The sequence below is a fragment of the Antennarius striatus genome, chromosome 16 (genome assembly GCF_040054535.1).
Source record: "Antennarius striatus isolate MH-2024 chromosome 16, ASM4005453v1, whole genome shotgun sequence".
Lineage (NCBI taxonomy): Eukaryota > Metazoa > Chordata > Actinopteri > Lophiiformes > Antennariidae > Antennarius > Antennarius striatus.
In genome coordinates this window covers 9777310-9800187 of record NC_090791.1, presented here as the reverse complement: position 1 = coordinate 9800187, position 22878 = coordinate 9777310, and the positions used below count along the sequence as shown (strand labels likewise).

General features: G+C 39.0%; 2 protein-coding genes across 2 annotated transcripts; both read right to left on the bottom strand.

The window, feature by feature from the left end:
• Window positions 1–2248: 2248 nt before the first annotated feature.
• gdpd3a (glycerophosphodiester phosphodiesterase domain containing 3a) lies at window positions 2249–7598 on the bottom strand. The gene is made up of 10 exons (XM_068337131.1): window positions 7144–7598; window positions 6615–6657; window positions 6099–6234; window positions 5253–5298; window positions 5025–5143; window positions 4659–4748; window positions 4405–4538; window positions 4139–4198; window positions 3996–4047; window positions 2249–2683 (listed from the first exon to the last, which is right to left on the bottom strand). The coding sequence occupies exons 1-10, from the start codon at window positions 7280–7282 to the stop codon at window positions 2498–2500; spliced, it is 1005 nt and encodes a 334-aa protein (XP_068193232.1). The 5' UTR covers window positions 7283–7598; the 3' UTR covers window positions 2249–2497.
• A 1633-nt stretch (window positions 7599–9231) lies between these two features.
• mapk3 (mitogen-activated protein kinase 3) lies at window positions 9232–22820 on the bottom strand. Its single transcript, XM_068336169.1, has 9 exons — window positions 22353–22820; window positions 20730–20912; window positions 17892–18081; window positions 16458–16574; window positions 16253–16367; window positions 15531–15662; window positions 14579–14688; window positions 13788–13916; window positions 9232–12889 (listed from the first exon to the last, which is right to left on the bottom strand). The coding sequence occupies exons 1-8, from the start codon at window positions 22553–22555 to the stop codon at window positions 13797–13799; spliced, it is 1170 nt and encodes a 389-aa protein (XP_068192270.1). The 5' UTR covers window positions 22556–22820; the 3' UTR covers window positions 9232–12889; window positions 13788–13796.
• Between the last annotated feature and the right edge of the window lie 58 nt (window positions 22821–22878).

Sequence of the window (22878 nt, the reverse complement as noted above, 5' to 3'; positions counted from 1 at the left end):
TTATTTTCCATTAACTTATTTGTCACATGGCAATGCACAGTAAAGCAGGTCAGAAAAATACAGTCTTTGTTTCACCAGCATTCTGGTAGATTATTATCACAGCATTATTGCTGTACTTTGACCTAGGAAAACAAGGAAACAGGTGAGGCTCACTGCAAATGTAAATCTGCTCTATATGTACTGTATGTGTAAAGGTGTAATAGATGAGTGACTTAAGGACCTCAGATACATGTACTGCACTAATAACACTACATTCATGTACAGTATTAGACTATATTTATAGAAATAATGTATGGGGTTTTATATCTTAAATACCATGTTTGTGTCTTTTCACTTTATAAGGAGTAAAAAAACATCAGATCATAAATGCTGTCAGCTGTCCTGATCCTGATTTTCTACAGTCCAGACCAACCCCTGAAGTGATGTAAAAATTAACACTGGAAACAGTCAAAACAAAGTCACGCGTATGCTCTTATCATGGGAAATATGATGTCACGTCACAAAGTCCATCTGGTTAAATAGTCAACACAAGGCCATCCCAGCAACACCTTTTCACACACTGAAAACAGAAAAAACACAAAGTTGTGTCTAATAAAGATAAACGCAATCACAACCTCATCTAAATGTCCCATCTAAAGGTTAGTCACCTAACATTTCATGAATTAACACAAAAGAAAATCACAGATTATTGAAATGAGTCCCTCAAATCAGAATGGGGTTTTATTTCCAGGAATGTTTTCATATTTTGTTGTTTGGTTTTGAGTGATAGCTACAAAAGTAGAAAATAAATACACACATATTACACATACAAACACATACACAATATACAACATGTAATTAGTTATACATATACATTCACATACACATCTCACATGCCATCATTCACCCAGATAAACACTTTTCCTGGAGGCTGACACTCATCCAATAATCATGCAACTACAGTACTGTATTCAATTTAAGGAGTCAGTAAGTGGAATTTTCCTACATTCCTAATTATATCTCTGAGAAAAATTTCAAATACAAAAAAAATGTCACATTAGGTATTGGAGAGTACAAGTCTATGCACCAATCTGATAACTTATGATTGCTCAGTTTTTCATTTGTTTGTCTGTTTGGTTACACAAAACGCTTGACAAAACCCAATGACAGGGTTGGATACATGACGAGTAACAATCCATTAAATTTTGGAACAGATCCAGTTGAAAAGGAAAGACAGGAATGTCCTTTTCTTAAATATTGCACGACACAACTATTTTCAAACATTTCCATCAATTATGCATAAATTACCTGAGGAATTTGTTAGGAAGGTTGTACATTTGACAGGAAATCTTGTCTCTGCCTTAAAAGTCAGACACAATATTTCCTTCCTTCTTTTTGAAGATTGCAATATTGGGGTTTAATGACAGTTTTTGTCACTTGATGAATCACAGTGAAACTGATAGGTTGTGGTTTGTGCAGTTGAAGAAATAAATGTTGAGCTAGATCCTGTACAAAAGCACCGTTAGTGAAATGTCTTTTTTCTTGAATAACTAAGACACCAATAATGATATAAATGTGACTCCAGATTCCAAATGTGGGTGTTCATGATCGAAAACTAATATAATGAGGATCAGTCTGTCATGTGACAATAAAATAAACTGTGTTGGTGGAGCTCTGGACTCTGATTAATGTACTGTTTATGTAGTAACTGGAGTCCTGCTGATTCCTAGTCCAATACACGTATAGGACTAGGGATCAATGAATGGTAATCACATCTGTCACGTAACATCCAGGGTCAACGTTTTCCAAAAGTGTTTATTCAAGTGTTACTTATATTTAAAACTAATGTACTTTAAACCACTTATGTTTCTATGAATAAAATCACTCAAGTTTTATATTTATACAATGTGATGGAAACATATTGCACGAGATGGAACTCTTCGGATTTAAAATATGTAATGAAATTAAATGGAAATTTTATGTGAAAGTTTAGTCGACTATTTCTTTAATGTTGCAGGGTTTCCAAACTCAAAACCCTGCAAATTAAAAACAGAAGCCTCAAATTACTTTGTGACTGTTAAGGCAACAAAAGACAAACCCTTCTCTTATTTTATATACATATGTATTTGCTTATACAGTATATTCATTTTACTGTGCAGTTCATTCGTTAAATTCTTCTTTCCTTCACACACAGCTAAATGCTACTTTGATCACAAGAATTCTGATGAAAATATGATTTAAGTTCAAACAATCAGCTATGAGTCTTAAACTGTTTCAAGTTCTATGATTTTATTTGTAGCATAAAACAAGATTATACACACAGAAATGAACCGAATGTAAATCATTTGATCAACAGTAGTTCAGTGCTAATACTAAAGAATTTAATCATAGTTTTATTCTCAATGCTTTGAGTTTAGTAATCCAACCAGCAGTTCTTTAACCAACTTGTCACAGGTGGATGAATAACACTTCTTGTGTTCACTTATCCTCTTTGTTTCTTCCCTTTTTTTTCAAACAATCATTTTCCATCATTGCCATTCCCAAGTTTTTTACTGTTGTCATGTGTGGAGGTGTTTGAGGTCAGATTTCTGTGCCTGTAGAAGTAGCTTGACAGAAGTGATGGATAGTCACTCATCACCCCTGTAGCCCCCACTTCAAGTGCACTCTTTATGTCTTCATCTTCATTGCACACAAACAAATGTACCTGCAATGCAAATATAATATTCAGCTCTAGTGATACATTAGAAGTGCCTATACACATGAGTATGCTTTACTAGTGAAGATTTTTTTGGTTTTCTGGCACTACAATGGAACTATGAGAAATTAAATAGTTTTCAGACATGTACCTGTGATTGATGGTGTTCATATAAAAAACCCAATAAATTAGATAGAAATTTCTGTTATCAGAGTTTATACTATTTGTCACCCTTTCTTGACCTACATTTAAAAAAATTCACAATGGAGAAAAGAGAACTGAAGGTTTGGAAAATGGACATAAAATATAAAACTTTCTTTGTCTCAAAGATTTTAGGCTGTTTTCCTGGATTTTGCAGTCATTATTAGAATTTATATGCACATCCAGCAGTGGGAAACGTGGAAACATTAACACAGAGAGTGAATCTGATGATCGATTAAGAGTGACACTCAAAAACAAAGGGTGTCTTTTTCCCCTGTTGTCTTTCAGTGTTGAATTACTGAATCTTTCATAGAAAGTCAAATCATTTTTCCCTAAATTAGTATCAGTTGTCTCTGTGTAACCACCAAACTGGAGCAAACGCTTTCAGAATAAAGTGTGTTGTTCCATGGTTACATCTGTTGGTAATGCCATAGCAACAGAACATTCTTCATTGTTATACCAACCAATAGTGCTTTGACATGATTGTTAAAGATATAAAGAGTTCATTGTTATCAAAGAACAAAAACATTACTACATTATATATCTGCATTACACATAAGCCATTGCATGGATAAATGTTTTCCTGAATAAATAATAAAAATAATGCATCCAAGGTTGGTCTGAGGATCTTGGCTTGTTAAAGAAATGGTAGAAATACCGTCCCTGCGTTTTTATGTGGATAATGAGGGGGAGACCTTTTCTTAGTCACAACCTCAGAATCACTCAGAATTGTTCAAATACGGTGATATCCTCAGCAGCTGACTATGACATGACTTCATTTGTTTTCATGCTATTCCCCATGGTCTGATGATGGGTGTGAGCTCATCTCTACAGAGATTACTCACATCAACAGAGGTAATGCATTCAGGGCACTCACAGCAATACTGATTACTTTGTTTTCCCCTTATTGATTAAACATTGGTGTTTATTTGACATAATATTTTATCAGGCCATCTGAAAATCTGATGTTTTCATGTATGAAACATATTTTGGTCACATATTTTGCCATATTGCTTGAAATAAAATCTTGTTTTGATCTACAGTATTCATAACTTTGGCTGAGCTGATTTGTATTTTCTCTTCCAATATTTATCGTTGTATTCTGTTGATGGTTTCATACCTGGATTCCTCTGGCTGCCAGATGATTAAAAAGTCTCTTCCTCATTGTGACTCTGGAATGACAGCCAAAGGTATAATTTCATATAAATACATTACTCCAAATACTCAATTTTGGAGCCTGGAAACCTTGGAACCTTCACTCACTTTTCTAACAAAGACACAATCAGCCAGTTCTTCAGGATGTTATTCTCAGGGATGTATGTCCTTTAACAGAAACAATAACTGCATTGTAACATATCAAATCCACACAAAATAAATACTACTACTACTAATAATAATAGAAAAAATTAAATTTAAATTAAAAATAGAGAAAAACATAAAATTAACTGAATGTTTCCAAGTAACCAACATATTAAAACATCTGGGCCTGACATTGTCCAGGTAACTAATATGGAGACCTGCAGCCTCACCTGTTGATGATTTGCGGCAGGTAGAACTGCAATAAACTTTCTCCAAGCGGAAAAAAGGGCAGAAGACCGGTGTAGAAGAGGAACAGTAGCAGCACGCCTCGTTTGACGGTGAAACTGTACGGCATGGAACCGTTCTAGGAAGGAGCACACAAATTGAGATCTCAGCCATTCCGGTAAATGAACCCAGAAGGAGCCTGCGGTCTGTGAGTAGACGGTGAACCGGGAACAATGTCGCCCTCTGGTGGTTAACTGACCGTTGAGCGACATTTCTTCATGATGGTGGAGTCTACGCTGGCCCACACGGTGATCCCCTCCCTGTTGAAGCGTCTGACCAGGTCTGACACCTGAGAAGAGAAGACGGCAGATTAAGTGACGTCAGCTACTGATGTCAGTTTGGGAGAAATCTCTCTGGTCAGGTTACTTATTTTGATTGTTATTTTGATTAAGATTATTTTTTCTGAGATTTTCTGTCTTTGCTTTTGGAAATAACACAGCATGACAACCCAGTGTGGCTACCAATGCTATAGACAAATATAAATGTTATATCATTCCCTGGTCACATTATTTCCAACCAATGCAAAAGCATGAAAAATTTTGCAACATTTTGAGGTGTGCTGTACCTTTTCTATCAACACCTGGTTGTTTTCTTTGATCTCAATGCTGATGGGAATCTCAGGGAACGTCCTGAACAGGTCCTCCAGTAGGGCGAACCTCCTGTCTGCACCAGTGCTGAAGTGTCCTGAAGGAGGGACAGGCATAAAGCAACGCAAACCAAACACACCAGACTGAAGCACTCCTTTAAAGGGTCTTTTGTTTCGGAGGATTAGAGAAGGAGGAAAAGAACTCACCTGCATTAAATGTGACCTCCAGTCGCTCCTTGTACAGAGGCAGATCCTAGGAAAGTTTTAAAGTAAGTTTATTGAGGCAATAAGAGTTATATTATTTGTAAAAAAATTTTTTTAAAAAGGCCCCTCTCATGTTTCGTCCCAATTTGAGAAAGACATTTCTCTGACTTAAAATTGTATATCTGTTATGCAAGGCTAACTGAGCAGTCTGAGTAGCCTTGACGCTACTCTGCTTTTATCCCACTAATCCTAAAGGACTCTCAGGTATGATTGATACACATAGAATGTAAATCGCATTACATTCTGTTTCATGTAACCCGATTTTCATGAAACAGCTCAGGTAACATAACTGGGATCACCTGATCAGGCCACTGGTATGCTGGAGGCAAGGCAACATATCATGGCAGCGAATGATTGTCATTCCACAAAAGTAAAACAGAGTTATTTGCCTAGATAAAGAACAAAAGGGTGATCACACCTTATTGCCATGATTAGAATATTCCTGGTAAAATTGTCAACCTTGAAACCATATCAAACCATGTCAAAATCAAAAGTTGATCTGATGTATATTTTATTCAGAATAGACTGCTGTGTGAAAGTATCTTGGGCAAGTTTAAGGTGAATATTAGGCTTTACATTCTCTTTTGCTTTTTTTTGAGAATAAGACAGAAGCAGATATGAATCTGAACTACAGAGGAAACTTAGGCCGACATGTAATTTTAAACGAGAGCTACTTAAGTTTGAGAATCTCATCCTCACCCAGTAACCTATAAAACCACTAATTCAACACGACACACATCCTTGTGAGCTCTGCCCACACCAGTAACAATGAAGGATCTGCCCTCCCACCTGTAGTTTGAGGGAGGAGATGGTCACGTCGTGGCCTGACTCCCTCAACAAATTCTCATCATGTGAAATCACCACATGTCCATCGTTTGTCAGGTGACAGTCCAGCTCCAGCATGTGTGTGCCTTGTTCTACCGCGCTGAGACAGGTGGAGGAGAGATGGAAGAAATTAATACAACAAAATGTGATCAGTAAAGTCGAAATGCTTTAATTCAGTTCTATTCTGAGGATGCCCCTGAGGCCCACGCAGATAACTCCCACAAGTATCAGAGAAAATCTTCCTCAGTCATCCGGGTCAAGTTTAATCAAGAAGAGAAAGAAATTTAAAAAAAGAAAATCAACTTTTCCTTCCTGTTTTTTGCTGTTCTTAGTTTGTACATCTTATTTTATGTATTTAAATGGTTTTGGTTACTTTGAGAAGAAAAATTTGAAAAAAAGAATTCATGTTTTACCAAATGACATCTCTTAGACCTGCTCTGTTCTGAGAGCATCCACTGTCCTCTCCTATCTTGTACTTACTTTCTGAACGCCCCCATTGTGCTTTCTATCCTCTCTCCACATCCTATAAACAAACGGAGGATTGATTGAATGGCAGCACAGAAGCTTCAAAAGGCAGAATACAGGCAAAATTCAATGACATTCGGATGCACTTTTGTTGTCTGAGACAATTACATCGCTGCCTCTACCACAGTTGAGTCAGATTTAATGAATAGTATAAATGATCCTCATTGCTTCGAGACATTAGGAGGTTATCAATCAAATATCCGCATTTTCCATCCAGCTAGCTGGAGTTTTGGTTGATTTCTTCCCCGTTTCCTGAATTATCATAATTATGAGTTCATAATTATTAGTACTACTCCATCAGTCTATTTGGCTACTTCCCAGTCAGGAAGCTTCCTCGAGACGCATGACCTGTTCGTGGTCCGATATGTCAAAGCTCCTGCAGGTCAGTCTGCTACTGCTTTTCATCTAAAACCTTATTAATTCTGTGAAATCTAGAAAGTATGAAGGAGTTACAGCAGCACAACCCACACAGATGTATACTCACCTCCCCTGTGTGAGATGTGTGTGCAGTAAAAGGCCGTGCGTTTCCTCTTGTGCAGAATGAGTGGGTTCTTCAGCAGGTAAAGCGAAGTGAGCGTGTACCCACCCAGAGCTGGGAGGAGATAGTACAGAAAACTACTCATCCTTCCTCCTGAGAACGTCCTGTGAACTTGTGACAGTCTCTGTCAGACCCGACCATAACACAGTGATACACCCCAACCAGCTGGCGAGGGATGCCCAAAAGTTTCACCGCATTCCCCCTTTGGGTTTCACAGAAACTGAGCACATTCTGAAGTTCGAGTCAAGACAATGTGTTCTCTGTCTGTACGGGGAGATAAGAGCTAACTGGACTGACTGGTAAAACCAAAGTACGTCCTCCTCTCTCTCACCTGGAAACTTCAGACCAGTAAAAATCTGTTAATGAAGCACCAGCTTTTAACCCAGCTCACCTCTCAACTCCCTCTCTCTCACTACCTTTCCCTGCCTGTGGCAATGCTATTTCCCTCTCCTTTGTGTGGTGGGTATTGTACAGCTGTGTGTGTGTGTGTGTGTGTGTGTGTATCAATCACACCTGGGCATTGCATATTTGCTAACGCCTTTCTTACATAGAGCTCTTTTATTCTATTTTTTTAATCAGTATTTTTGCTGTCATAATTGCGTATCAAGTTAGATCACATGCTGTAACTGACAGGAGATTCAAAATTAGGAAAGAAGTAGTCGACCTGTCTAGACTTGATGACAAAGATGAAGGCACTGCTGCTGGTGCTGCAGGATTCTTAGCCTTAGTGTTTGACAAAAGGGATGTGGTGTTTGGAGAAAAGCAAACTCAACCCTGACCCACAAGATCAGATTATAAAAACTGAATTTGTGGAGTCATGCATGGTGGCTACACATACACTATAGTCAGTGAAGTGGAGCACTGTGGCATTCAACTGGAATGTGTCAAACAATGGTATGACAGAGAGCCCAGCCTCTGAAGTGTTACAACAAGCCTGTTTTTCACTAAAACAAAAATCTATTCACGGCAGTGTGGTGCAGCCTTCCAGGGGTTTCTCAGTTCTGCAGGGTTTTCCTTTTGACATGCAAAACGTGAGTAAGTCCTGACAAGCATCCCAGAATCTGATCACATTTCTGTTTTCCTGCTTTCAGATTTTTTTTAAACCTGTAAGTAAACAAACAACTTTTGGAATTTAAGGGATGGAAAGCTGAAGCCATGTTCAGACATGTGGGCTGAGATGTTGAAACTGCAAAGCCAGAAAAGCAGAGATGTCAAACATGTGCATTCCCATGACTGTCAGGATTCACATCTAATTTTCAGGCCAGTTGTACAGGCATGTTTGAGAGGTCATTTTAAATGACTCTTAATTTAAATATTCAAATATGAAACAAAATCAATAGATGTCATTCATTAGGTTTAGGACAGAAGAACAGCTCAACCAAACTGGAGGTGTCTTTTCGTTTTTCTCACTTTGTGTTTCTTTGAATCACTGTGGTCATTTTGTCACTTTTTCTAATGGTCGTGCATTATTTTGTGGTAGTTTTGTCTTTTCGCATGACTATGTAGTTATATAAATGTAATGGGGTTTTTTTCATTCTTTTAAAATGACACTGTGTGCCAAAACTGAGACCATTTATTGTGACCAACCAAAAGCAAACCCATGCAATGATCTTGTGGTCGTTATCAATACTGGGAGGTGACACGCCTCTCAGGTGGATGAAATATTTCTTTGCCCAGAGTTCTTAACAATTTAAGGAAAAAGAAAAGTCTTGGAGTGGAAAGTGCACAATTACTAATACTTTCAAGATGAGTACCAATCACACTGGTACTCTCCAAGGGGGCGACGAGGGAGAGTCCGTGTCATCTGCTGTCTGAGTGAACAGAGTGAGCAGGGTGAGCCGTTCAATGCAGTTACCAGAAAGTCACGTTTGTTAGTGATACAAATACCAGAACTCATCAACTGTACTTCTAGTCCATAACTGGATTATTTCGAGTTTCCATTTTTAGACTATATATAAGAAGCTGGTTTGACTGTGAATTAACCATAAACGTACTACAATCTACACAGGAGAGGGGAAAAATAATATCAAAGAGTTGCAACAGTATCAGGAAATTTTATTTAATTATATGTATATAATTCTGTTTTTGTTAATCATTTAATTCATAATATCCATGAATATACATACTACCCCTCAAAAACTCACCTCTTAGACAGTCTACTTAAATCCTCTTTAAAATAATTCCTCATAAGATCTTAGGAGGGGAAATCAAAGAAAAAAAAATTCAGAAAGATTGAAAACACTGCCAATAATAATTCACTCCCATGAGAGAAACAAAACAAATACAAATAAAAACATCCTAATAAAAAAAATACTTCAACTCCCTTTTATGTAAAAAAATGAAGAGAGAAAGTACAACAGCTCACCAATATAACAATAGCGGTAATAAGAACAGCCATTTAAAAACGACAATATCTGGAAACAGGCCTCGTGACAAGCAGGCCCTCAGACTCATAGATACTGTGTGAATGTATTTGATGTGTTTAAATGCAACTTTTCACAAACACACAAATTCACTCCTTAGAAAGAAAGTGGAAATGTGTATGTGGGAGTCTGTGTGTCAGAGGAATTGCAAAGTGTGCTCCTCCTGGTTCCTTTCATCGGTTACCCGGTGACATGTTAGATCTGGTGACAGGTCGGAGACAAAAACAAGCAGGGCCTGGTTGACTGCTGACCAAATTATATATATATATATATATATATATATATATATAAATTACTGTATATATGAAATACATACAGAGTATCTGACTCTCTGTTGGTCAGAAAGATAGAAAAGAGTCTCATAGATGTAAAAGCACAGGGAATTGCAGAAAGAGGGCCCATGCTTCAAGGAAACACATTCAGGACACAAACAGGACGAGGGGAGTCTCTGGTTTGAGGAGCAGAACCACAAACATTATACAAAAGATGAGATTACTGAGGATCTGTGGACCTTAACAGACAGATGGACACAAACAGCAGGTGGAACTTAAAGCTGAATGAGGAGGAAGCAGACAGGAAGCAGACCAAAATAAACAACTTGAAGGGGCGGAGGGACGTGGCCAGAACGACAAAGTGCAGGCGTGCTGATTGGGTTATGATTAGATCACCTTCCCTCTTTCCCTCTTGTATGACCGGCGGTGATCTACGAGGAGGGGGCAGCCCTTTTGAGTAAAGCGTGGTGAGAGTTGGAAACTGAACTAAGGGATGACTGTCACTACGTGTGCCAAAAAGCCTCACATCAATCCCACTGGCTATGGCTTTGGAGAAAGCGGTCGATGACGCGGCTGGAGCCAGACGCGGACAAACAAACTCGATTTCGCTGACGGGAGGGCAAGGCTGGCAGACACAGATGTGGAGTCTATTGGGCCTGCCCTGGTAGACAGAGAGGATCCAGAGAATGTGTTGGTCCATTTGAGGGGGGTGGTCCTCTACTAGTCCCAGTATAACAGGCAAAAATTAGTGCAGGCTGAGCTGGTGACTGAGCTGAACCCATCGACAGCACTCACACAAGCAGCAGTTAGTAGAGTCACATCCAGAGCAAAGAGACAGAGGAAAACAGTGACAGGAACAACAGGAACAGGCAGTAAAAAAACAAAACCAAAAAAACCCAACAAAACACCCAGCATGTTAACAGTAGCCAGAAAACACACACAGAAGAATAGAAGCGACACACTGGGATATAAACTGTACAACAATGAAGGAATGATGATGCTTGCCTGTCATGAGCAGGAACAGAACTGGTCACGATTCTGACATCACTGAATTTCACTGTCATGTTGTTAATTACGCCACTTTCAATCATTCTGTAGATTTCAAATTACTGGTTTTTGGTCTGAAACTGTAAATATTGATGTTTCACCAGATCATCACTGAATGAATTTCAACCTAACCATAATATGAATACAGTATTGTATTTTACGTTCAACTCTAATCAGAAAAACATTGTAAGTGGTCACAGGCCAGCAGCCCTCATCCACATGACACTGATGCAGCATTCATCAGCAACATGTAGTTTTCTCAACAGTCAGGAGTTTGCAGCGGATGAATTCAGAGCCTTGTCATCAGCTCCAGAAGGTCAGACTGTTTACATTCAGCTCTCACATTATTGAGCCAAAGAAAAAAAAACAACAATTAGAAACCAGAAATAATTTGTTGGACAGTTCATTTGCTTTTCTGCAGCCTAAATTCAAGTGTGGTGATTCTGATTCTGGACTCATTCAGGCCTCAGTTGATGCAGGTCTGATGCCACACAGTTTTTCTGGGTCAGACAGTAGCAGGAAGGAAAACATTACAATTACAGCACGGCGGGATGGAAAAGCTCATGTCAACCAGGCCATGTTTTCCAGAAAATTGTACACAATCCCTAAACAAGGATCCGCAATATTAGGAACAAGAAGAGATGAGGATTGACAGGCTGTGGTGAGATCATTATTCACCTGCAGGAACAGATGCATAATCTAATTTTCAAATAAAATACAGACCATGAATTAGATTTTGGGCATTTTTAATGGCTGAAAGGATGTGAAAAGGTCAGAAATGGTAATGTTATACTAGTGGCTCACATCATGTTCTGTTCAAACTCTCCCGTTTCCGCATCTGCAGTTTGAAAAAAACCTTTCAAGTCTCTGAATTTTGGTGGAATTGACAAATAAAACTGGAATGGTATCATGAAGATTCTGGAAAACAGGGCCTGGTGTTCCTGCTGAATGGACAGTTATAGAAATAATTATAAATTGTTCTTTTCTTTCTATTTGCTCCGCTCATCAATCGCCCCGTAAAGTTAACCAACTCTATATAAATGAAGAGAGGGTTCGATCAGTCTGTTCTGTCACATAAGAAATGCGTTCATGATACAATTTAAATCACAACAGATAACAACTTAGTTGCTCCCCAGTCGGGTTTCTTGCATCTCTGTCACTTTGGTTAATTTAAGGAATGCATGCATTCATATGAACATCGTAGTTTTTTTGTCAGGAAAAAAAAGAAAAAGAGCAACAACAAAGAAATCTATAAACCTGCCAACATGCCTGTAAAAACACTGAATGTTTGTCTTATAAACAAGTGTTCAAAATTAAATGACCAGTAAATATAAACCCCAAAACATACAAATACAACCTTAACTTATCTGAAAACACTTGAACAATGGTGTACTGCGACAAACACACTTAAAAAAAGCCTTTATATTTTCGTATATACACAAACACACCGATTAGCTCCCCCCGTTATTTTATAACTTGATTCTTTCAGCAATGCAATTTACATGGAGCAAGACAAGAGAGTAATGGCATTAGTTAATACAGTCGTTTGTTTATATGGGAGGAAGCAACAGAGTTCAGACAAGCAGAGGAGTGAGAGGCGAAGGAGGAGGAGAGGAGGAGGAGAAGAGAGGAGAGGAGAGATGTAGGATGAGGCAGGATGTTAAACAAAAAAACCAACATGAGGCGAGAGGAGGGAGAGTCCAACATGAATAAAACTGAAACAGTACAGGGACGCCAGACCCTACCGCCCCACCCAGCCACAGAAATCAAACTAAAATCAAAGCTAACTTAGCTCTCTTGCAGTAGAAATGGAAAGATAAGCATTTAAATGTTCATATTTCTTGTTTTCTCTTTTTGTTGGTTGCTTGAAGATGCATTTTTCTTGTTTTAGCGTGTTTTTTGGAGTCTTCTTGTTCCAAGCCTCTGTGTGACTTTTTCCATTCTTTAGGGCTAAAGAAAAAAAATAAATAAAAAAAAAGAAAATATTTTTTGTAAAACTTATCCCAGCAGAAGCAGACCAACACATTCCTTCAGTTTACAAAGATTAAAAAGATACAGAAAAAGTCACAATCAGGTTGAGTCAGTAAAGCGTATTTCAACCCTGTTGTTCTAGTTGTGTTCTCACCATTTCAAACAAATTTAATGACAGGACCAGGTCCCAGCAGTGACATAGTTTTTTTTTTTTTTAATTTCCCATTTTCAGAGGTCATTTTTCATTTCCATCACTAGCTAGTGAACACTGGCATTAAATATTAAGCATGTGTGCAGCAGCAGGACATTAAGACCATTTACTGGAGAGCTGACAATTTGTGGCCGCTACCCTCGGTGCCCACTGGGCTTACTTTGCAGATGCCTGTGGTTTTCACCAGGTTGTACCTGGACACACTTTTAAAGGCCCCGCAGTCCGACATTTAAATTTCAAAGTTTATTTAGATTTTTTAAACCATTATTATAATAGAATCTCATAAATATTGTCACTACTCTTTGCTTGATTACACTAATCACCAATAAGTCACTATTTATCAATGTTTAACTGCTATGACAGTCTTATTACTGATTGTTGGGAGCTACTCTATGTATGTTTGAACAAATTAGCTCTACTGACATCTAGTGGTCTCATATCCCATCTGGTACTGCTACCACACAGAGCCGTTCTGATTGAAATGAAACAAAAATAAGATCAGACTTGTGTTCAACGTTTTGACAATATTAAAAACTTAGATGTGTTTGTCCTTTCTCTTATTTTTTTTCTGTTACAAATAGCTAAACTGCAACAATATCATTTTTCTTGACAGTGCAAAAACTGAAAGATCTCTGTTGGTGTGACGTCGCCGGTCTTCTCACATACCTGTGATTCTCAGGAACCCTGGTAGGTGTCCTGGAAACGAGCAGTCTCCTTGAAGATCAGTTCCTTCAGCTTCTCCTTGGGAAGGTCATCCAACTCCATAGAGAAAGTGAAGGGCTCCTCCGCTATCGGCTGCACAAATATACAAACACAACGTACAAACCTTCAACTGAAAACCGACAATAAGCTTTACAAACAAAATCCTGGCAGTTCACTTTAAAATCAAACTTCTTAATTTATCAAACTGATCCAGAAGTGGTGAGTTGAAGAGTTAAAATTAAAGATTAAGCTGTTGCTGTTAAGATGAGATGACTGAAAATGAACTGTAAAATCCATCAACAGATTTTACTCCTGAATAACAGTATACTACTGTCACTGTACAGATTCTGTTCACACTGATGGAAGAATGATGTGATTAGCAATTACTCTTCTAACATCTCTCAAGCCTGCTCATGGAGCAAAACTAACAGTAATTACATTCCAAACGCTGCTAATAGGATTGAGGCACAGAGCAGAAAGGCTTATACTCAAACCTGGGCTCATGGCTGAAAACAGTGACCAACATGTTTGAATCGGTGAATCCTTCTGCCTCACCAATTCAGCCAAATTTTAAAACTGGCTGAGATGGTTTCTTGTCCGATTCCTTTCTGGAGTAAAGTGTCATTTTAAGAAACCTTTCCTCAGGTATTGATCACCTACAACTTCATATCTCATTGTAAGTCATTGCTGACCTTGTGCTGTGGTAACAGCAGAACGATTCATGAATCAGTTTGTGCTGGTTGCTGTGTGCGTACCTCATCAGTAGGATCATAGTACTGCTCCAGGTACTGATGAGCCAGGGCCTCCTCCACGCTGATGCGTTTCATGGGGTTAAAGGTCAACATATGGCCCAGCAGGCAGAGAGCTGCAGGAAATTCATCAAGGGCTTAAGTTAAATTACCAGACTGTGTAATAATCACATTAAACCTGATTTAATCGTCTAGATGCTTATTGGACTGATCATTCTACAGCCAAAAAATATAGTAAAGCCAGTTCATTTACACGGAAACTGTGTGTGAGGTAAAAGTGAGGAGCTTTCAAAATTTAAAAAGGTGGGAATGAAGCAATCCACTGCTAACTGAGGGGTAAATCATTGTTTCTTCCAGGATCTTTGATCAATCGATCTATCAATTATCCTGAACTTGCTTTTGGTACCACCTCTATTAGTGCACTGACAGAAGAAAAACGTAATCTTCCTCAGTTGCTTGGTTCCAATGTAAAAGGTCACAAGAATGTGAGAATCTCTGTCTAAGTCAGCTGATCCTGTAAAGAAGCTTCATGAAATCTCATGAGGCCACATGGCATGGAAACAAGATGGCGCCGCTGACCAGTGAACACCAGCAGGACATTACAGGGACATACAATGGTTTGGTTATTTTTGCATGGCACTAAATAAAAATTATTACTTTACTGGATGTTCTAGTTGAAATTCTTTAACTAAAAGTTAAAATATGTTGATTAAAAAACCCCCCCAATATTATTTAGACAACTATTCATCGGTGTTTGTAGACTAATAAAAAACCCTTAGCTGCTTATTCTCCTTTACAAAATACTGATGGCAATCTTTTGACACATATCTGTTTGATGAGGCAGCAGCTTCTGCTGTTAACTATAACCCACAAGAAATTACTGTGATTTGCTTACACAGGTTAGTCTACAGGGTCTGGTATTTTAAAGACATCTGTCCCGTTTCCCCCTTTTACAAACCTTTGGAATCTGCCTTGCAGTAGAGCTTTTCCCATGGGACCTTGGGTTTGTCAGGCAGGGCCTGCAGGTAGTTCCTGGCCTTTGTGTTGATGATGCAGTTCAGATCCTCCTGAGATGGCGAACCAAGCACTCCTAAAACCGATTAGACATACAGCAGATGGACATCTTTCATTAAGGTTCATATTCAAGCCAATTCAATTTCAAGTGACATGAATGGACAGCAAACGTTACAGACCTACATGAATTTCAACCTGACTGTTCTTATTCAATCAGGATTGGTTTCCTTTCTAGGGCATCATATATAATTGACTTAAACTGGATTTCAATTTAAAAATATTTCACATATATTGAATGGCATCTTAAAATATGATGTTCACATTGTTCAATACATTTTATTTATTTTTTGACAATCTAATCCAATATTGGAACCAAGTCACTGGACCATGGCTCATCTGGCAGCCTTTGTTACAGACATGGCTGTTATAGTGGAGAACATCTTTCAAATACCATCAAAACAAGTTTCCATTGTTCAACCTCAACCTCACCCAAATGTAAAAAAGCTAATTCAAGTCAGAAGTTATGCAAATTCCATTTCACTTCTTTGACAGGCTTGAGTAAAAAAACAACAACACATAGGTGTACACTTTGTTAAAATCAGCTATAATTTAAAGAAAATATGATAACAAACTACATGTTTCAAATAACTAAGATAACCATTTTACCCAGTATGTGATTGAGCTGGTCCAAATAGTGTTTCCCAGGAAAGATGGGCCTGTTGGACAACATCTCAGCCAGGATGCAGCCCACTGACCAGATGTCAATGGACTTAGAGTAGCCCTGAGACACAGACAGGGATATAGTTTGTACAGTCAACAATCTGACAAGACAGTCGACTTCTGAATCCATACCAGGTTCCCACAAACCTACCTTTGAGTTCAGCATGATTTCAGGAGCCCTGTACCAACGAGTAGCCACATATTCAGTCAGGAAACCAGTGTGATCGTGCTCGGGATCCGCTATCCGCGCAAGGCCAAAGTCACAAATCTGAGGATGAAACAAGGGGTCAGATATCAGTGACATCAATCTACCAGCTGATAGTTACAAATGAGCCTTCAATGCTACCAGTGCTTTTAAACTGAATAACTGACAGGACCCAAGAGTGTGGGTATGATTAGATAAAATGTTGTTAATTATTTCCTTATAAACAACAGGATTCACAAGTCATGGTTCTACAGTTCCACAAACAGTTTTATGCATTCTTTTTCTTCTGGTTTACTTTAGTTGAGCACAAGCTTTGATATCATCCAAGTTTATTTTATAGCAGTGGGGGTGTTGATTGTTCAATCCTGTTTTATGATGAATCTGTGATGCTTAAAATCCATTTTCTTTACTTGTGACCGAGTACTTCAATGTGTAATGTTCTACATTTCCCAAAATAAATTTCAGCAACCCTCCATGTTTTTAGTGAGAATGAGGCAGCTACAGTTAGAGTAGTAGTCTGAGGGTACATTATGACAAACAAAGAGCAGTGCAGCGGAGCGGTGTGAACTGTTCTTTATCTGTCAGTCACCTCAAATACAATCAAACACAAGACATTCAGTAAATATGAATATTCAGAACCGTGTGAGTGGAGAAAGAAGCAGCAGTGCAGGGAAAATGTGTCCAGCTGAAGAGAGGCCAGGTTGACACCATTTACACAAGCAGCCATAATGTGTTATGAATACGCTTTCTGTCATTGAGCCATCTTCATTTACACTGTTTAGAACCAACTGCCCACATAACAAATTCATACACTCCAGAAAAAAATCATTTGATATGTATTATCTGTAAATACATAATCTGGTTAAGCAGTTGATGCACACAAAAGAATGAGCCTGAAGGAGTTTGAACAATAGATTATATATTGAAAAGAACATTTGGACCATACTCAAAACACCAAGTCAGACGAGGTACAACAGGACGTGAACGAGGCCACTGTGTTGTGATGAAATCCTTACAGTACTTTAATAGAACATAGTTCAAGATAAACAATAATTTGGCAGTCTTGACTGGCAAGGAGGGGCTTGTGCTGTTACTTCACCCATATCCCACATTCCTGAGATACCTTTTCAGCCAGCACCAGTGTTTAATTAAGGAAAATGCTTCTGTGCTAAAGTCTAAGCAAACAGACCATAAGCATTTAACATCTTACAGAAACTATGGTTACTGCACCTTAGGAAATACACATAGAAATGCATGATTTTGAACAACTGCGTGCAGCATGCATATGCAGTTTTGTAGCTTTTGTGCTGTTAGGTGTATATTTAAAATCTACCACTGTTTAAACTGAACATTAGATGCTACTGGTAATGTTGAGCTCACCTTGAGGTCGCAGGTGGTGTTGATGAGCAGGTTAGAGGGTTTGAGGTCACGGTGCAACACGTTGGCTGAGTGGATGTACTTGAGGCCTCGCAGGATCTGGTAGAGGAAGTAGCAGACGTGGTCGTTGCTCAGCTTCTGGCCTTTCAGCAGCTTGTACAGGTCTGTCTCCATCAGAGTCTGCACAATGTAGCTGGAGGATGTGAGGGTCAAGGAGGACGTTGACATCACCGGAAACATAAAGACCGCTCTAAAAACAATTTCATTCCATCTTAATAAATCATTGAAGTATGGAAAAAAAATTAAACCACAAATACAAAGGCCTGACCGTCCAGAGGAGTCCAAACATTTTCATCAATACTCAGATATGTCAGTTGGTAAACTCTTGCTGTTCGCCCAAGAAATAGCTAAGTCAATAGTGTGGTTTGTCTAACACTGTCCACAAAGAAATATATATAACTAATGGATGGCTAGCCAAACCTTTGAGGCAAAACATTATTTTTCCCAGATGATATACGCTAATGTTATTGATCAACTATTCTTACCTAGCTCTAACGTGTGGAGCACATGTCCACTTCAGGAAGACAAGTAATAACTCTAATGAACCTCATTTCTCTTTAAATCACTATGTTTTGGCTTATAACTTGCAAAACTAATGGCATACTTCAGAATCTGAGCTAAGCTTTAATATTTAGTCTTTTTCCTACCAAGAGTTTAGCCACTGGTATCTGGTACCAATTTTTGGTTCTCCCTCAGACTGCAATTCATACTTGCATTAATCGATTTCCTGGATGCAATGATGCATAAAATCAATCTAGTATAACTCATCCACTCTTCCAGCTTGTGCCCTTAATCATGTTGATATAAGAGACACTAGTGTGTAATGTTCCTATTAGCTGAACAGCATAAAGAAAAGAACCACTCACTGATGTTTGTGACATCACTGCATTTGGATGCATCTGCCCTCAGCAACATTGACAGCAGTTCAACATATCACATGAAGAAGATGTTCAACAAAATTGTTGCAAATATTTTTCACATGTAGGAATTACATTAAGACTGGGGAAAACTGATGCTTTGAACCTATCAGCTGGTGAGATTATGATATCTGTAACTGAATTTTAACATGTTGGAAAATTTAAAACATCTGCACTGTAGTCTTTAAAATACTTGGTGGTCACAAATCCAAGTCAACAACCAGTGACTAATATTTTGTTAGTATCATTTTTTTTGCTTAGAGAGAAATGAAAGAAATAACTTGTAAATAATCAGACCTCTATTCCCACACAGAGAGTGCTTTCAATGTAATTCACCATACGGGAATCCAAACCACCAATCAAGGAGGGCCTAATGGAATATCAATCAATCATCCAAAGCCCCCCGTTTGCAAGTAAGGACTTTGGAGGCAGGGCTACCCATAGCACAGAAGAAGGGGGTGGGACCTGGTAACTGTACTCATTTGACTGCTCTCATCGCAGTCTTATGAATACTTGCTAAAATAGGGTGTCAGATATGTAGCAAAAAATAAGATGTTAAACTTCTGAATAATAGCGTAGAAATTGCAACACAATCCTCAAAGCCGCACAGGCAACAAACAAAAACTTTTGTAATAAAGATTAAAACTCTACAAAAGTCACTCAAAATAATTTGTTATATGTTACTGAATTATTAATTACATAAGTTAAACATCCTTGTTTAAAAATGCTTTTAATTGCAATGCTTAAATCACATGCAAGATAACTTTCAATTATTGTATCACAAATGTGCACAATCAACAAATGTAAATTTTTGTTGCTGTCATTTTATTAGAATTATTCTGTTCTCTCAATTTGTGTCAAGTAATTTTTCGATTACGAAGGAAGAAATGACTGATTTCAAAAGTATTACAGTATTTAACATTGTATGTGTCAAATTCACACACTTTAAAAGGATCTTATTTGAGCTTGGTGTTCACGCCTCAATGACAAATTCACCCCAAATTCTGTGATGCAGCTTATGCACTATTACTGCAGCCAACATTAAGCAAGCAAATAGGGTAAATCTAGCCAGGGAGCACAGCACAGCACAGCACAGCACAGCACAATCACGTGTAGATGACAATGATTAACCCAATCATGAATCACAACTGCTGGGTCGTATGAAAACACTTCACTTTTGTTTCTCATATCCTGGCTGAAGCCAGACTGCTGGGTTGACTCTCATTTTGCTCCAATGCGTTATGACTTCTGTCCAAAGCAGAAATCAGCGTAGCTCCATTATGGCTTGAGGTAAAGTCACCTTTTGTTACTACTGCATCACTATTTGTGAATTTCTTCCACAGATCATTGCAAATGGATCAAACATAAACAAAGATTAGCGTTACAAATGTCAAGGGGCACGCACTCTGCTACATTGCCATTCACAAAACCCATTTCACATGTGCAAACTATCCCACTAATGAATAAAAAAAAGACTTCACATAAATTTGTGCAGTAAAATTTTCACCTGCAAAACAGGCAATTTTACCTGAAATTAAAATAAGTAAAGGGTTGCAAATCTCTATTCTCATGGCTTTAACTTACAAAACACACATGTGACATGACAGTAGACTGAGAAAATTTTCTAGCTCATGATCAACATCTTCTCTAGTTTGGAGTAAATAACTGAAACAAATTAAGCTTCCACACACTGTGGTGTAGCTGCAACTGTGATGTATTTTCCACGTCAAGTGGGGTGTAATAATTCCAGAGGTTAATTGGCAGAGATGTAGCCTGTACTTCAAAACAATTTTATATAATAGTGTTACTCATTCAAAGTTTGGTGAGTAAAATAGACCATTCCTGTAAACCATTGAAAGGATACACATCCCTCATGTTGTCAATGTGCCGTGCCCTGAGAATGTCATTGATACCAATGATATTCTCATGGTGAAAACGCAGCAGGATCTTGATTTCTCTCAGTGTGCGCTGGCAGTAAGTCTGGTGCTCAAATGGGCTGATTTTCTTGATGGCTACACGCTGGTTTGTCAAGTTGTCCAGAGCAGAGCTAGATAAGGAAATTTGGAAAATGAACACAAAACAAGTCTTACATTACACACTGCACAATGACTGCATCAGAAACCAGACTAATGCTCAGCTAAAAAAAAATGGTGTCACAGGCAGACATGCCGTGATGCACATGTGACACTTCCTTTGCAGTGATGGGTTGTGAAGTCTGAGGTCTGAGAGTAGGAGCAGTGTCAGTGTGGTGTAGGTGTTGAGTCGATGAAGGCCAGGATGGAGACCAGATGGACCAGATGGAGACCAGGCAGTGTGGCAAGCAGCCATGAATGGGGTGGGACCCTTTAATATCCTGTTAATGCCCTCGTAGAGTTTAGGGCACAAACTGTTAAAACCCTTATTTTGATCAATGATGACCCAAGAGTGATTTGTATCCAAAAAAAAGAAGAAAAAAAAAAAGAGAAAGTCCTAGACACTCAGGCTCAACAGGAACTGTTACCTCACAACTTCCTCATGGTGAAAAATGTAATCACCACACAACTACATTGACTAGTAATGTTCTCTGTGAACTGGAGATACACGTGGGTTAAATCACACACGAAAACATCTGAATATCTGTAGCAGTGGTAAATCTTAAGATTGAAATCGTGTCTGTCTTCTTTCACTACACCAAGCAGTGGGTGTTGGCAATGTTTACAAACAGCAAATGCTGCAACAGCGCTGTCTCTTGAGCCTACCGACACAAAAAAGAAAAAAGAAAAACAAAAATGCACTAGGCTGTCAGATGCCTCTAAAAGATGTCAGGGATCTTATAAAGGCCCCTCCTGTTGAAATTGTTGTGGTGGCCCGGCTTTCGTGCTGCCATCCACTTTGCACTGACAAGCAGTGCCGTCACGTCTGATCGTGTTGACTGCCAGTCTCTGTAGCCATGACTCGACATTGATGTCAAGTGCAACAGGGTTCCTTAACACGTCCACACAAAGCTGTAGATCTCAAACAGAGATAACACGAGGACAGGCCTCGCAACAAATCTCACTCGCATCCTCTGCAGCAGATTTACTGCAGGCTCAGTGTTTAGCGGTCAGTATCCAAGTCGATGAATGTGTTACATTAATTACATCCGTATAAAACGACTTGAGTGATAACTAACACAGAAATCAAGACAACTGCAGTGTACTAAGATTTTTTTCTTCGGTAGAGAAATGTCAAGTCCTGCGCAACACTCCCAATCTGGCTTCCTGTAAAGCTCGTAGCCACGCCTGGAACGTTAGCAAGTCAGCTACGCTACTAACCACAACATGGGTTGCGTTTAGCTTAAAAGAGGGTCTGAATTCTGTGACCGCTTTAAATACATACATAATAACACCTGCAAAGCTGTGTTCAATACAAAAAATAAGGTTAACGTGTTGAAAGTGTTTGCTAACAAAGACTATGTTTGCTAGCGCGTTTGATTTAGATACGATAGTCCAACGACAGCACAACTCACCAAACCATCCCGTAAGCACCCTCCCCGATGTAAGACAGGTTGGTATAGCGGGGACCCACGTCAAACATCTGGCCTTTAACAGACTCGCACCCTGGCTTGGGTCCGACTGCTGGCGCTACATCAACCGTGCCAGCTGCCCCAGCAGCAGCAACGCTGTTGGAGCCTGCGGCCCCGACCGCTGCAGTGCTGCTCGAATCCGCCATTCTTCCTCTCCAAAACGGTCCTGTTCTGTCAGTGTTTTACACCGATGGACCACCGCCGCGCTCAACACAGTTCAGCGTTTGCTCGAGTATGTCACCGAATCGATCGTTTGATAGCCGGAGCAAGTAGACTAGCTCAGACCTCTACTTTAGAGGAGTAAATGGATTTCGTGCGCGAACACGGATTTGGTCTAAGCACCGAGCGTAAATGCCCGTGCAAAACTACGGTAGTACATATGCGTTAGATATTTCACTCGGGTGTCTTGTTTGGGCGGAGTTGCGTCAGCTCTATTCAGGCACCGCCTATTCAATTCTCTTATTGCGAC